General features: G+C 38.4%; 1 protein-coding gene across 4 annotated transcripts in view; it reads right to left on the bottom strand.

Annotated features, from left to right (window-relative positions):
• ZSWIM6 (zinc finger SWIM-type containing 6) overlaps positions 1-15,463 on the bottom strand; it is a 120,668-nt gene that overhangs the window by 49,948 nt on the left and 55,257 nt on the right. For all 4 annotated transcript variants that reach the window (XM_030467540.1, XM_030467537.1, XM_030467538.1 and 1 more), the window contains exon 2: positions 5,174-5,530. In XM_030467540.1, coding sequence (XP_030323400.1) covers positions 5,174-5,530 — 357 coding nt within the window. The remainder of the gene's footprint in view (positions 1-5,173; positions 5,531-15,463) is intronic.

Raw genomic sequence — 15,463 nt, 5'->3', positions numbered from 1 at the left:
GCTCAGGATTCCTCAGCTAAGCTTCCCTGTCTAGGGAAGAAAACAAAACTCTTCCTGTAACTGTTTACATTTTATCAAAAGCTCATCAGTCATCTTGTGCTACAGGATTAAATTTCAACTCATTTACCGCAGAGTCTTTAACAACAGCGTTCCTTTACAGGAACAAGGGCACCTGCTGCCCCAGGGCCACCAGCACTGCCCCCACCAAGGCCTCTCTTCCCAGGATATACCTAAATATACCTTGTGGATGCTGATTGATCTAGCCTGGTTCCTCTCCCACTCACACATCACTCCTGAGAAACAGATAGGATTTCTACACATCAGGCTCAACACCAGGCAGAGTTGAAGGTTCATCCCAAAGATGGTGGCTAACCTTGCTCAAGCTGCAGGAGCCCTGAATGGGAAACACAAGGTTTCAGCAGATGGACAGTTTGGCTGTGGAGAGGAACATGGGCAGCCCTGAATTTAATTGCTGCACACAGTTTGGTACCAAGACCAAATCTTTCTCCTCCCTTGTAAACTGGGGATAAGTATTACTTAAATGCTTTAGAGGGTGTCATGACAACAAATGAGTTCCCATTTGAACTATGAAAGTGAAAAGCACTGTATAATTGTACTAAATACTGAAACTCATAATTAAACTGTGACTAACATAATAATCTCTCTCCTTTCAACCTCTGGCTTTTTAAATTTCTGTCATGACTTGCCTTTGAAATAGGTTTTACATCATGTACTTACTGTTAAATACAATCCAGTATAATCAGTGTATAGATATGGGCATACATATTTACTCATTCTTCTACTGTAATCAGTAAATTACCATCCGGTAGGAGTCAAAGTAGGAATATTGGATACAACTGTTTGTAACAAAATTTGAAAACATGTAACAGCCTTTTATACATATAGTTACAACAGGTTACATGTTATTATATTAAAAGCCTAATTCTAAGTAGAGGCGTTTTTTTAAAATAAACATTTACATAGCCATTTTTAAGAGCAACTTCTCTTAAAATGAGCAACCATATTCAAGAACTGGTGTTGCCCATGTACAACTTACCCCCAAAAGTCAATAGAAGCAAAAGCTAAGAACTGCTTACACTGAAATCTACTCAGGTGCAGATCAACAGTGAAAATGTTTTTTTTAAAAAAAACAAAACAAAACAAAAAACAACAACAAAGAAAAAAAACCACACCAAAAAACCCACAAGCCTTTAAGACAGAGTGCTTCCCTAATCCTTCTTTCTGAAGTGACATAAGAGTTGTCTTCAAATTAAACCATACCTAATTACTACTACTAGATGTACTGAGGCTTTCTGATCTTCATTTTATAAAAATCTTATTAATTTAAGTATACAAATGAATAGTAGACCACTTAAATCTTATTAAATGTATTCTACAGCAGCATAAAGAATATTTGGAAAAATATTTACAAATAGAAAGCATGACTTACTGAGTACTGTGCAGAGACTGTATGGTCCCAAATAGAAACCAATATTGCTGTATGCTATCTCAAAACATAATACTAATTGATTTTATAAGCTTAGTGTTCTCAGAATTACTCTAAACAATAACAACATAAAAGATCAGAAAATTAATGATTTGAAAATACTATTATGCCTTTGATTACTGAAATTATTCAAAGTTTAGATATAAGTTATTACATCTTGTACTTAATTTAAAAACTCTGGGGTGGAATATAGCATCTGTTCAGCAGTACACAGCATAAAGAAAAAAACTACTGGTGTGAAGCAGCCAGTGCTAACAAAAGAAATTATGAATACTGAACAGACTACATTGAGTTGCTGAGAAAATTTTAAAAACACCCAACAAATCTGAGGAACATTTTTTTAAAAGATCTTTTTTTTTTTTCCATTTTATTTGCCAGCTATCAACCTTTTATTCTACATTGTATTTCATATTTACTTTCGAGTTTCTGAAACTTTTTTCATTTTGGTCAGTCCTATTGTTACCTCCTTCCCAAAGCTGCTACAACACTGAACAATTTTTACACTAAGCACTGGAGCACTTCAATGTCATCCTACTGGAGAGAAAACTTGCCTGAAATTTCCTAGTCTTCTTTTGCAAATATTCCCCCTTGCTCTTTTTTTCCAGTTTATTCAGGACAACATGAAAGTCTCCATAATTTTAAAATAATGTATCTTCTTCAACATTGTTTCCTTTTTTAGGAGATAAGCAACACATTTTATTCTATTGTTCAGCTCTATCCTACCCTATCCTTTTCCACTAAAATTCCCATAATTTCTGTTAAATATTTAATATTTATTAGGTTATATGTATAAGTAATAAATATTAGGTTCATATGAAAATATATTCACTTGCACCTCTGGATTACCCTTTGGAACTTACAATATACAGAAACATCAAGAGAGAGTCTGACATTTTTTTCTAAAGCAATTTTCTGATAGATGCTTCCTTCTTGAATGCCGCTCTTGGATCTCTTAACATTTTACAGATAAAAGTTTGCACACTATGTTCTCAGGTGCACCTGGGTAATACCAGAAACAAGTACTTTCCTTCTGACAGGACAAGTGCAGTTAAAACTTCTTTCCTCAAGGTCCTCTCAAATTTGACTTCAACTGCATCTGGTTTTCCATTGGAGAGTGACTCATATTGTGATCTCACTCAATCAGAGAAGGGGAGAAAGTCTGGAGAAATCCATGTAATTGATTTGGTTTGGTTGTTTTTTAATTGTTGTTGTTGCTTTTTATTTGTTTGTTTTAAGAGCAGGTATTGTAACAGCAGCACTAAACACTCAGGAAAAAAATAGTATAGCTTAAAAGGCAAAGGTGAAGTTGGTTTGGTACACTGTCTCACTATGCACACAACATCAATGTTAATAATATGATAACATGCATATTGACCTTCAACTTCAACACCTCCTTCTCCTCCCCACTCCTCCACCGCCACGCCCCCTGCCATTAGTTACATTCTTATTTCCACTCAAATTCTCAGGAACATAGTTTTACCTTCCAACCAATTTGTAAAGTTTTCTTAGGTATGAAATACAGATGCAAGATGCCAAACCTGGCTGATAAGCCCTCATCCTGACTGTTCTCCACCTAGTCTTATACACCTGCCAGCTTTCTCTGCAGCAGCAGCACAAAAATTAGCAGGGAGGAAAGAGGCCTCAGGTAAGCACTACGCAAATCTTTGTCCAGGTACATGAGTCAGCATCCCTAAAGTAAAATCCAACATGAAGCCAAGAGCTAAACAGCATATATGCCAGGGTGTCAGTAATAGCAGCTACTGCTGTCTTCTGTACAGATGATTAGAACCCACAAATCTCCAGCGTTGAAACCATCAGGAACATGTAACAGTGTCATATGAGAAAATCAGAACACAAATAATCTTCTCAAATTAAGAGGGGATTTTGTGCTTTACAAACATGCAAAACCCTCTTGTAATAAAATCATCACCAAGTGGAAATTAACACAGCAAATACAGAAGAGGATACTCAGTAAAATACTCTGCTTTCTTGATGAAGTTAATAAAGACCACACATTTCTGTGCTCCTAACAGCATCCCCTTTTTTTTTTCCTGCAGTGAGGCTCAGTCATGAAGCAGAAAAGTATATTGCATCATTTGTATCCACTGAAAAACTTAAAGGGATTTGTCATTTCAAAACTTCTGTCATCAGTCTAAGTCACTTCGCTAGTTCCACCAGAAGTTACCCTTCACAAGACAGGTAGGCAAAGCCAGTCACTGAATGCTGCATAAAAAAAATTTTGAGGAAATGAGCAATTATAAAATTCACCTTTTGTGAAAGAAAGTACTGTAGAGTCATTCTGTCTCCCTAGCCAGCTCACATGCAAGTAAACAAAAGCAATGTGGTCAAGGCTTTTCAAGGAGCAAGACCATTCTTATGGAGGAATAGATGGCATTCAAGAGCTTTTGTCTTTTGCTTATCACTGGCAAAACTGCTTTAGTTTTTCTTTTTACTGTCACCAAGTAGCTCTGTCCATCACCTTCTCATTATGTTCTATAACAGCCACCTTGCCTGTGGCCAAATACACATAGGCTGGGAAGCCAAAAAAGAGTAGTGGTCCTGAAATTCACCTTCTTGCAGCATCTCTTGCCTGTGTCTGCCAGGGTCACCAGACCCTAAGGAGAGGGTCTAGGCTACAGATGAGTTCACTAAAACTCTCCTTTTCTGTCCACACTGTCTCAAACAAACATGTTTTCTTTAGCATTAAGCGGCTTGGTTGCATCTGTATTGCAGATTCTTTGGAATAGTGGTTATACCTCTTAAATAAATCTAACATACAAAAACCGATCTTGTCAATGAACAAACAAGACTGATGTTTTTGTATAACTTATTCTTCCCCTCTAAGCTGCCCTTATGCTTACAGCTTACAGGTCACCTCTATCAGCTGAGCTTACAGGAACACAGGACTCCAATACTAGCTGAGTCACCTGAAATTACACAATTTCAGTTCATCAGGATCCATAGAAGTGCCACCTCAGAAGCCTCAAGTCAGACCCAGCACCCTTTAACAAACATAAGATGTTCATTAAATGAAACAGAGCCATTAAAACCATATACAGCAGAAAGCGCAGGAAGGATCAAGACCTTTGCAGACTGTAGACTGCTGCAGCACTAACATGAAAAAGACATTGAAATACAGGCTTTACATGTTTCCTGCCTTCATACAGAAAACAAATACCTAAGTGCATTGAAAGTATAGTTAATGACTGAAAAAAGTTGTATATACTTGCTTTTATGCTTTGCCACTAAAACAAAACTACACAATCAAAATGTCCCAACGTTAGTTAAAAACCAACAAAACAACAAAAAGATGCTGTAGATTAATTGCCAAGATAGTTCATTCAAGCAACATGCCCATACAAAGAACACTACGACTCCGTTTTTCATGGCTGGAAAATACAAGTATGAAGCAGATCTGGCCACATCTTAACAGTGCTGGAGACATCAAGCTCACTGTTTGACTTCTTGTCACTTTTCCAAAAAGTATTGCTTTCTAAACATCTTAAAGCAAAGGGTCAGCAACAGAATCCTCTTTTAGTAAACACCAGAGAATCACAGAAAAATTCAGGCTGGAAGACACCCCAGCAGATTGCAATCCTGAATGCCACAAAAATGCCAAAACCAAAGGGTGAATGAAGTAAAATTAAGATTAAGTATCAAACTCACCATGGACTTGATTGATTTCTGAGTTCTGAGAAAGAATTTCATCTGCTAATTTTTGAGCAGTTGGCAAAACTTCTGTGTGGTGCACTGTGATCAAATACTGTACAAATTTTTGTAGTTGGTCTCTGTTCATTTGAAAGAGTGTCTCTGAAATGGGAAGATGCAGTTTGACCTGATCTGGCTTGCGGATCCGGTATAAAGAGAGTGCCACAACATGGGCACAATAAAATATGTCCTTGTTTCCACAGCTACAGGTCACTGAGGTAATCTTGCAACGATCAAAGCTGATAGCTACATTGCAAACAGTTTCTGGCTCCGATTGCATTGCAGGCTCTGTCACTGTGCCACTCAAGTGAAAACCTGTGAAGGGAAAAAAGGAGAACTTAAAACCATAAATAAAATACCACACCTCATTATTAAGCACCTTCCATTAATAAGAGCAACCAACTGTTTCTGAAATATACCTTAAAGAACCTGCTTTAATTACAAATGTGATTAACTCTTTATTTTGTACATAACCATTTCATCTCTTAGAAAAATCAAAAGGAGTCCTCCTTGCTATTACATTGCAACATTCATATAAGTTTGATAGCAAGAAAAATTTATTTGGAAAATGATAGCTTTAGAAGCAGAGCTGCATCTGATTAAGACCTACTCGAAACTCTCACTACCTCAGTAAGTTGGCAGCAATTTCCCAAACCCTCCACTAGGGAGGCTGCAGCACCTACTAGCCAATTTAATAATTCTCTCAAGAAAGTGGGAAATAGTGCACTCTAGTGGAGTAGTGCACTCCAGGTCCCAGTCTCAAAGTCTGCCACTGACTCACTGACGCAGGCCACTTTATCTGTCTTTTACCTCTCCCACCACCATGCTCTTGTTAAAGCTCACCTTCACATGGCAACCCAGTAAGATGGCTACGTTTTTACAGCTCTTAAGGCAGGAAAGGCTGAAGTTACCAATACAGAGACTATTGTATTTTTAAAGCGGAATGTGTGTACTCTTTCAGAGGTCTACACTGTGGTCCTGTTTTCCAATTAGCATAATATAGCACAAGGCAAAAGAAACATCTTTTTCCTGTATTGTAAGAAGGAACAGTATACCTGTTTGAAAGTATACATTTGAAAGATAATTTTCAGCAAAGATGCCACGAGATGAACACAGAAGTCTGTTTAACCACCATCTAAAACTCTGCAGATCAGGCCTAAGCCCAATTTTGGTGGGAGATCGAGGTTTGGCTCTCAGTATTTTCTCACTGAGCAGCAAAATTTGGGGGCTTCTTTTGGGATTTACATAAGTGTGATACTGATTTTGGCTCAAGTATTAAGTCAAAGGCATAGATGCAAGACAACTAAAATTTCATATGATGTTCTAGTATTAAACTTAAACCAATAGTGCATAAAAAATTCAGGGTGGAGACAACAAGTAAGGTATTATACATTAATTACTTATAACAGAAATGAGACAAAACCACATCAGTCCAGAACTGATTTTGTATTATTGAAATACCAGAAAAGTATATTTTAAGAAGAAGTATCACATTAAAATTAGGTGGGGAAAAAAAGAGAAATAATGACATAGCTTTATTAAAAAATGGTTTATCTCCAACTGTTTTCAAAAAGCTCTTGAGCTACAGGAAAGAGAGGAAAATATCTAATTATTTTTTCCATTTGTTTACACTGTATATTTAAGAGCAGATTGTGCAACCAGCATGCACTATTTGGAATACATTTGACTACAGTAGTTTGATACTGCACCCTGAAGGAGGTCATGTACACACACTAACCTCGACTTAGCAGGAGGATATTTACCAGCTAAAATAGTTACAAGTTGAGGGTGAAGAGGCAGTAAGCTGTAATGTGCATATAGAGGAAAGTGGGGTGGACAAAGCAGCCCAGGAATAGGTCTTGAATGCCCACTCAACACTTACACAAAGAGAAGTGGAACTGTCTCTTGCACCATGAGCTCCTCCCTCTACCTTTCCCTGTTTTTCAAGTAGTCACCTCATGTTCCTAGAAGTGCTTTCTTTCAAGAAAAGGGCTTTGTTAAAACTTAGCCAGTTCCATTTATTTCAGGTTAATTCCTAGCAAGTGAAAATCGGACTGGTGGTGCCCCACAGAAACTGTATGGGAGATTTTAATTTTTAGTATCACTTTCCTATGAAGCATATATAAAACTGTCTCACCTATGACCTGAGGAAAAGTGTAACATTTGAACACTGAAAGGGCCTGATCCCCCTCCTTCTTACTCCCACTAAGTACCCAAACTGCTATCAATTCCAACAGAGAAAGGCACAATAAAAGATTCTCTATCAAACCCCTTTCTGTAAAAATTGAAACAGCTATTCCAACAATATTATTGCTTTTAATTTGTCAGTATATAATTCAAGCATTCAAAAAAGTTAAAATCTTGCAGGAAAGAGGAATGTCTCCACAAATTTAGAGTTAACAGAAGGACTGCCTTTAAACCCCTACACTGTTCACAAATTAACAGCTCATGGCTCCCTCTCCACTGAGACTTATTTTAAGAATTCAGGTTAGGAGCACCAACATTTATAAACACAGATCCTGGTCTAAACAATGACAGCACTAATACAGTCAAGTTACCTAACCTACCCTTCTCAAATTACAGCAGGTTTAAACAAAAACAACAGCTGCCCTTGCAGGCTAAAACGCAGAATGTCTGTAATAACTATGCCGCAGTGATGGACTATGCCTAGTAATTATGAAACATTATTTTCCTCCTCTTCTTCTGTTTATGTTTCAAAAGAAAGAAACTGTTGTTAGTATATATGACCTTCAAAAAGGTTTCAACATAGCAGAAAAAAGAATTCAGGAAATTTCAGGTCAAAAGCCCTGGTAGGGATTTCATAAATTAACCTACCAAACATTAAATGACACCTTCTCTGCTTCATCACTGCAGAGTACTCAGCAGGGAGGCCTGTTCCCTTCCTGCAGACATAGTTCTGATATTTAACTTAATAATTTGATACACTCAAAATAAAGTATGAAAACTTCATAGCAGGAAAAAATTAGAATTAAAGAAATTTTAAAAATTAGAATTAAATTAAATTAAATTAGATTAGAATTTTAAAAATTAGAATTAAAACACACTGTGCTTTACTGGAAGTTTTCACTAGCAGTTATATATAGCCTGCTGAGATGAGAGATGTTGCAAGCTCCTGGAAGACAGCAGAGAGGCTAGAAGAGAATGACATTTCACTAACACATGCAAAGGAGGAGAAAAATATCTTCAGCTAAAAGCTGCAAGTCCTCACTCTAAACAGGTATTTCTCTTCAAAGGAGAAAAAAAACCAACCCTCTTTTACCCAGTTATAAAACCTTTGCTGGAAATATTAATTTCCAAAAAATAACCCCACCCAAGAACACCAATATTTCACTTTTAAACTAAGTTTTTCTCTATTAACAGAGCAGGCATGCTTCACCTTTTCCCTTCAGCTGCTGCAGTTTTTCAAACAAGCACATGACCATTAATTCAATCTCTGCTGAGATCTTCAATGCCCTGAGCCTTTGCAAAAGTGCATTTAGAAACACAGATGGAGCATCAAGACTATATATATAATGAAGCTTTTTTACTGACAGATTTTGCTTCTGTTAAACACTCACCTCAAGTATACCACAAAAAATTATTGAACAGTTTTCAGCTGCTGTACATTCGGAAAACAATGGTGCCAAAGTGCCATCAGGAGGGAAGCATCCAGAAGTCACTGAATTTTATGAAGTAGGATTTGTCAATACCTATTTGGTAGTGTCTGACCAACTAACTGAAATAATTCAGGGACTGTAAAGCTGTCTGATATATGCAAAGTAACAGTATTACAATGTGGTATTTTCCTGCACAAGCATATATGCTTGTAATTAAAAAATGAATACTTTAGGTAAACCAAAAGAAACAAAGTGTAATGCACTAAAAAGGAAAAATGACAGTGGTATGCAGAGAAGCAGCAGCAGGTCAGCTTTTACTTACTCAAATCAAAAAGAAATTTTATAGTAGTGAGTTCCACTAAGTCAATGGGATCAGCAGCAAAGTTATTGTGCTAAATGAACATCATTAATACCATCTCACTAGCTTAATTTCTTTCTATTGTCATTTGGTGTTACAAAGCATCATACTCAATATACCCAAGTCCAAAAATACATTTTTAAAATACACAGATCGAAATGAACAAAACCCATCAGAAGAAGTAGCCATGTAAAAAGCTGGGAACTGGGTGGGAAGGGAGGGGTGAAGAATTACACTGAGATTTTCTGGTATTGTGGTTCATGGAAATAAAACAAGAATAAAATAATAATTCAATCTAAAATTTCAGACCACTGGTTTTAAAGGAAACTAAAAAAAACCCTCTCATTCAAGGGAAGCCATATTCATTTGTTATTCAGTCAGCAATACAGCAAGATATTATGGAGTGAACTTATCTGAAAAAGGAGTAATTTCTCAATAAACTTTTTATCTGTCTAGTCAAAAATACTAGTAACACACCATCAAAACAAACACATAGTCAGCTTAAAACATAGGCTATTCTTATAGACATACAAACCCACTAATTTAACAAAACATTTTAAAAAATTAAAACCTTAATTTAAAAATATATCTGTGCTATGAAGAATTCCAGTGGTTTTAAAAAATAAAGCATTAATTGAACTGCAACCGTACATCACCATTGGGCATTGTTTAGGCCTTTACAGAAAACAAAAATGTCAGAACTGGATTACAGAAATACCCTGAAGCTTAAAAAATGGTGCTTCTGGACAACTTTCTGACATGTACCTTTTGAGAACACCATACCTGTCTTGTCCACTACACACACATTATCCTTAAACTAGGGAATATTTGGAAAATGGATGTGTTCCTTAAAATTGGTCCACTGGCCCCTTTTCCATATATTTTACGAGGATAACACAATCACAGAATTGTAATGGTTGGAAAAGGTCTTCAAGATCACCTCATCCAAATGGCAGCATTCCCCACCATCACCTCCACACCCCGTGAAACAAACAAAAAATACATTTATTAATATCTGTATCACCATGCCCACTAGAGCATTTCCTAAGTGCCTCTTCGGAAATCTACATGGTTTTTAAATACTTAACAGGGATGGTGATTCCACCACCTCCCTGGGCAATCTGTTCCAACTCCTGACTATTCTCAGTAAAGAATTTCTTCCTCAGACCTGGTTTAAACCTCCCTGTGGTAAAACTTCAGGCCATTTATTTCCTCTAGTCCTGTCATTATTCCCTAGAGAGAAGAGGCCAGCACGCACCTCCCTAGAACCTCCTTCCAGGTAGCTGTAGAGAGCAGTAAGTTCTTCTCTCAGTCTCCTCTTCTCTAAAGTAAACATAGTCAGTTCCCTCAACCTTTCCTCATAGGGCTTGCTGTCCAGACCTCTTCATCAGCTTGGTTGCCCTTCTCTGAACCCACTCCAGCTCAATGTCTTTCTTGTACTGAGAGGCCCAGAACTGAACACAGCACTCAAGGTTCAGCCTCACCAGTGCCAAGTACAGGGGTACAATCACTTCCCTTCTCCTGCTGGTCACACTATTCCTGATACAAGCCAGGCCTTTCTGGCCAACAACAACGATATATATATATGCCCAATTAGGAAAACTGAAGTTGTTTTACACTCATAGAAGAATTCTGAGACCAGCAGATGAGGTTACTTACAGGGGGAAAAAAAAGAACAAAAAAACACCAAAAACCCCCAAAATAAACCAACCGACCAAACAAAGCCCCACCAAACAACAAAACAAAAAATGAAGAGCTTGTTCTGGGAGCTGGCAAGTCTTCAGTATCTAATACCATGCAGGTGACCTCCCCCTACATCACCTGCCCTCAGGAATAAGAATCATACCCTTTAACAGTCGTTTAAATTAGCTTGCAGGCCTATCAAGCTAAGACTTATGCAGACTGCTATATTACTTGGCAAACACATAAGCACTGTGTAAAGTGCAAAATACCTCTGCTTCACCTTGCCTACCAAACAACAAGAAATGCTTAAGTAAAGTAGTTTCCAAGTGTGCTCATTAGCTATTTTTCATTACTTAGATCAGTGGTTGCGTATTTTTTCCCAAGATAAGCAAAAGTCTAAACCACGTTTACCTCATTCAGATTTTGCCTTTTAAGAAGTGGTTTTCCTTTGAGATGGCAAAATACTATCCTACATTCGATTTTGCCTGAACTTTGGAACCTCTAAAACCAAATTGACAGCACACTTTGAAATTATTATGAAGTCAAAACTTTGCATGCCACCACTCAGCTAACGTTACCAGCCTATTTATAAACCAGAGAAAACATTGAATTAAAATGTTCCAGCATGTTTAAGGTACTATGACTACCATAGAACAAAAGAACAAAAGAAGTGAGAAGTGGAAAAAATAAAATTAATCAACAAGAGCAGCAGATGTCTATTGTATGTAAAGAATACACAGGGTAGAGAAGAGCTTATGTTTTTAGAGCATTGTCACTAGAATAAAATTGGCATTAGCACTGCACCCAAACACTAACAGAGGACCCATCACAAGCAGCCACTCAGATTCCACACTCCCTTTCATAAAGACAGTAGTCAGGATTTGGTATTCTGGGACTTTTGTAAGCAAGAGAGAGAGCAGAAGTAGCATTAAGTTACTTCATGCACACACTTCACACTAACACCTTCAAAGTTCACTACTGCCGGTGCATGTTCATGGTGTAACAGTGACAGCACTAGTGACTTGAGTGGGAAAATTTATTTGTCCCAATATTATCTATCAAAGCCTTTTTGTTCTGTTCCATGTTGTTGCTTTGGGTTTTGTTTGTTTGTTTTGTGGGGTTTTTTTTGTTGTTGGGTTTTTTTTGTGGTTTTGTTTGGTATTTTTTGAAGGGCATCAGGGTAAAACAAACTACACTATGCTATGAGTTTAATGACTTTTCTCTTACTACAACATGTGTTAAGAGCACTAGTAAATAAAATAAAAAAATTTCAATGTGAGCTTGTAAACCCTGAAGCTGATGGGCAAAAAAGTAAAGTTTATTGTAAGACACCGGCAGAAAAGAGATTTTTCTAATAATGTAACCCACAGAGATCTTTTGACAGCTATTTTTAAAAAATCTGGAGAGCAAAAGAAATCATAAGCTTTGCAGCATGTGGACAAAAACATTTTATGATTTATGACATATGGAATATAGTAAGCCTCAAACTTTTGATGGAGACTTGACAAGATACCAGAGGGAAAGTGCCTGGATCCATCACACAGCAGGTCACTGAAGCAAAAGCATGAAGTGGGAGTCATCAAAACTACACTGATGCTGAAGGGAAACTGGAAGTATATTCAAAATGAAGATTAAGGAAAAAAAGGGTAATGAATACCCAAGGAAGTTGCTAGAAGTGGAACTATTCCAAAATAATTGAGCTTTTAACTTAAGTGCTGCCCAGACCTTCCAGGAAATATAAACTAAAATGTTTATAGGTGAATTGTACTATACAGTTATACTACAATTGTACTATACTACTATAACCGTAGGCCAGCATCAGGCTCAAGTTTACGTTCAACTATAACAATACTGAAACAAGAGGTTAAGTCAGTTTACTAATCTACATTTAAATTTTATAAACAAAACCTTCACTCTGCCAGTGAGCTTCACAGGTCCTTGGGTTTTTGTGAAGGGAACAGACTGAGACAGCAGGATGTGCAGACAGTCTGTAAGGATCTGCATCCTGGACACATGATGAGGGTGCTCAAAACCAAGGACTGATTACTACAGGGCTTCACAGGATCAGTGCAAAGACAGTTGCTAGCTTTCAAAGAAGAATTCACCCTGCTGTGGTGATCAGAATAGGGGATTCCTCCCGCAGAAAGCAGGCAGCAGACATTCATCCTATAGCTCAGGGTATTCTGTCTCCCGAGGTAATGCCATTTCAGCTTTTACTGCTATTAGTTCTTGCACCATATTTGTAGGTAAGAATCATGCTTGCTTGATACGGTTCAAGTATAAATACTACAAATGAGAAAGTGACTGCAAATGAGGAAGAGCAACAAAACCAAACAAACTCAGATTAAACATTACTTCAGTACTTTAAACAGTACATTCATTAAAATATCCCTTATGCAATACAATAATAAATAGGCTGATACTACATTCACAAAAGTAAATATTTAGAGACTATCAGTTATTTTAATCAACCAAGAAGGTGCCTTGACTGTAAAACAGATACAGTAACAGGCCAGTCAGTCTTGACTCAACTGTGCCCAGGAAAATCATGGAACAGATCCTCCTGAAAGCTCTGCTAAAGCACATGGAAAAAGAGGAAGTCACTGGTGGCAAACAACATGGCTTCACCTAAGGTAAATCATGCCTAAGAAATATGGTGACCTTTTACAATGTGATTACAGCATCAGTGGATATGAGGAGAGCAAATGGTGTAACCTACCTATGCAAACCATTTGACACTGCCCTCCATGACATCCTGGTCTCTAAATTGGAAAGATGTGGATTCAATGGATGGACCTCTTGGTAGACAAGAATTTGCTGGTTGCATTAAAGAGTAGCAGTCAACAGCTCAATGTCCAAATAGAGACCAGAAACAAGCAGAATTCATGAAGGGGTGGTACTGGGACCAGTGGTGCCTTTATCAGTGACATGGACAGTGGAACTGAATGCACCCTCATCAAGCTTGCTGACAGCACCAAGCTTTGCAGTGTGGTCAACATGCTTGATGGCAAGGAGGTCATCCAGAGGGACCTTGGCAGGCTTGGAGAGCCTGTGCAAAACACATAGTTCAATAAGGCCAGGTGCAAGGTCCTGCACATGGGTGTGGGCAATCCCAAGCACAAATACAGACTGAGCAGAGAGCAGACTTAGAGCAGCCCTGAGGAAGACTTGGAGGTACTAGTGGATGGGAAGCTCAACATAAGTCAGCAATGTGTGCCTGCAGCCCAGAAAGCCAGCCACACACTGGGCTGCATTCAAAAGAAGGTCCAGCAGATAAGGGATGTGATCCTCCCCCTCTACTCCACTCTTGAGAGACCAGACCTGAAGTTACTGTGTCCAGTTCTGCAGCCCCTAACACAAGGACATGGAGCTGCTGGAGTGACTTCAGAAGAGGGCCACGAAGACAGCCAGAAGGATGAAACATCTCTCCTAAGAAAATAAGGTTAGAGGGTCAGGGTTGTTCTACCTGGAGAAGAGAAGGAGACTTTATAGAAGCCTTCCAGCACCTGCAGAGGCCTGCAGGAGGGACTTTTTACACAGGGTGTGTAGTAATAGGGTGAGGGGAAATGGCTTTAAACTTGAAGAGGGTAAATTTAAGTTGGACATTAGGAAGAAATTCTTCATTATGAGAGTGGTGAGACACTGGTACAGGTCATCCATGGAATCTGGGGATGCCCCATCCCTGGAAGTGTTCAGGGCCAGGTTGGACAGGACTTTGAGCAACCTGATCCAGTGGGAGGTGTCCCTGCCCCTGGCAAGGGGCTTGAAGTAGATGATATTTAGGGGCCCTCTCAATCCAGACCAGTATATGATTCTACGCTTGTTTTTTAAAGTTATTGTTTACATTTTTATTGCCAAGAGGAGAAAATGTGTGTATTACACATTTACAGTTGGAGGATTACTTTCAATTAAGAAATACCTGTCTCTAACAAAAGGAAGTAACAAATAAAAATCTGATACTGAAGATAACTGCCAGCAAGACATGCTCATTTTTAAGAGAGGGGAAGAGAAGGAGAACACAGTATAACAATTTTTGTTTTGTTTTGAAATTTTCCATCCACATCTCTGCTGTTTTCCCACTTTGCTGCTGCTGCCACCACATATCATAGAATCATAAAATTTACAGAGTTGGAAGGGACCTTTAAGATCATCTAGTTCGAACCCCCCTGCTACAGGCAGGGACACTTTCCACTAGATCAGGCTGATCAGAGCCCTGTCCAGCCTGCCCTTAAAAACTTCCAGGGATGGGGCTTCTACCACCTCTCTGGGCAACCAGTTCCTATATTTCACCATCCTCATGGTGGAGAGCTTCTTCACAGTATCTAAGCTAAATCTACCCTCCTCTAGTTTGAATCCCTTCCCCCTAGTCCCATCATTACCTTAAGTCCATCGCCAGCTTTTTTGTAGGCCCCCTTCAGATACTGGAAGGCTACAATAAGGTCTCCTCGGAGCCTTCTCCTCTCCAGACTGAATAACCCCAACTCTCTCAATCTGTCTTCACAGGACAGGTGCTCCATCTCTCTGATCATCCTCATGGCCCTTCTCTGGACATGCTCCAGCACATCCATGTCTTTCTTGTAATAAGGGCTC

This window comes from Calypte anna, chromosome Z, assembly GCF_003957555.1.
Source record: "Calypte anna isolate BGI_N300 chromosome Z, bCalAnn1_v1.p, whole genome shotgun sequence".
NCBI lineage: Eukaryota > Metazoa > Chordata > Aves > Apodiformes > Trochilidae > Calypte > Calypte anna.
The sequence above is the reverse complement of the archived record's forward strand: the minus strand, read 5'-3'. Positions and strand labels throughout refer to the sequence as shown.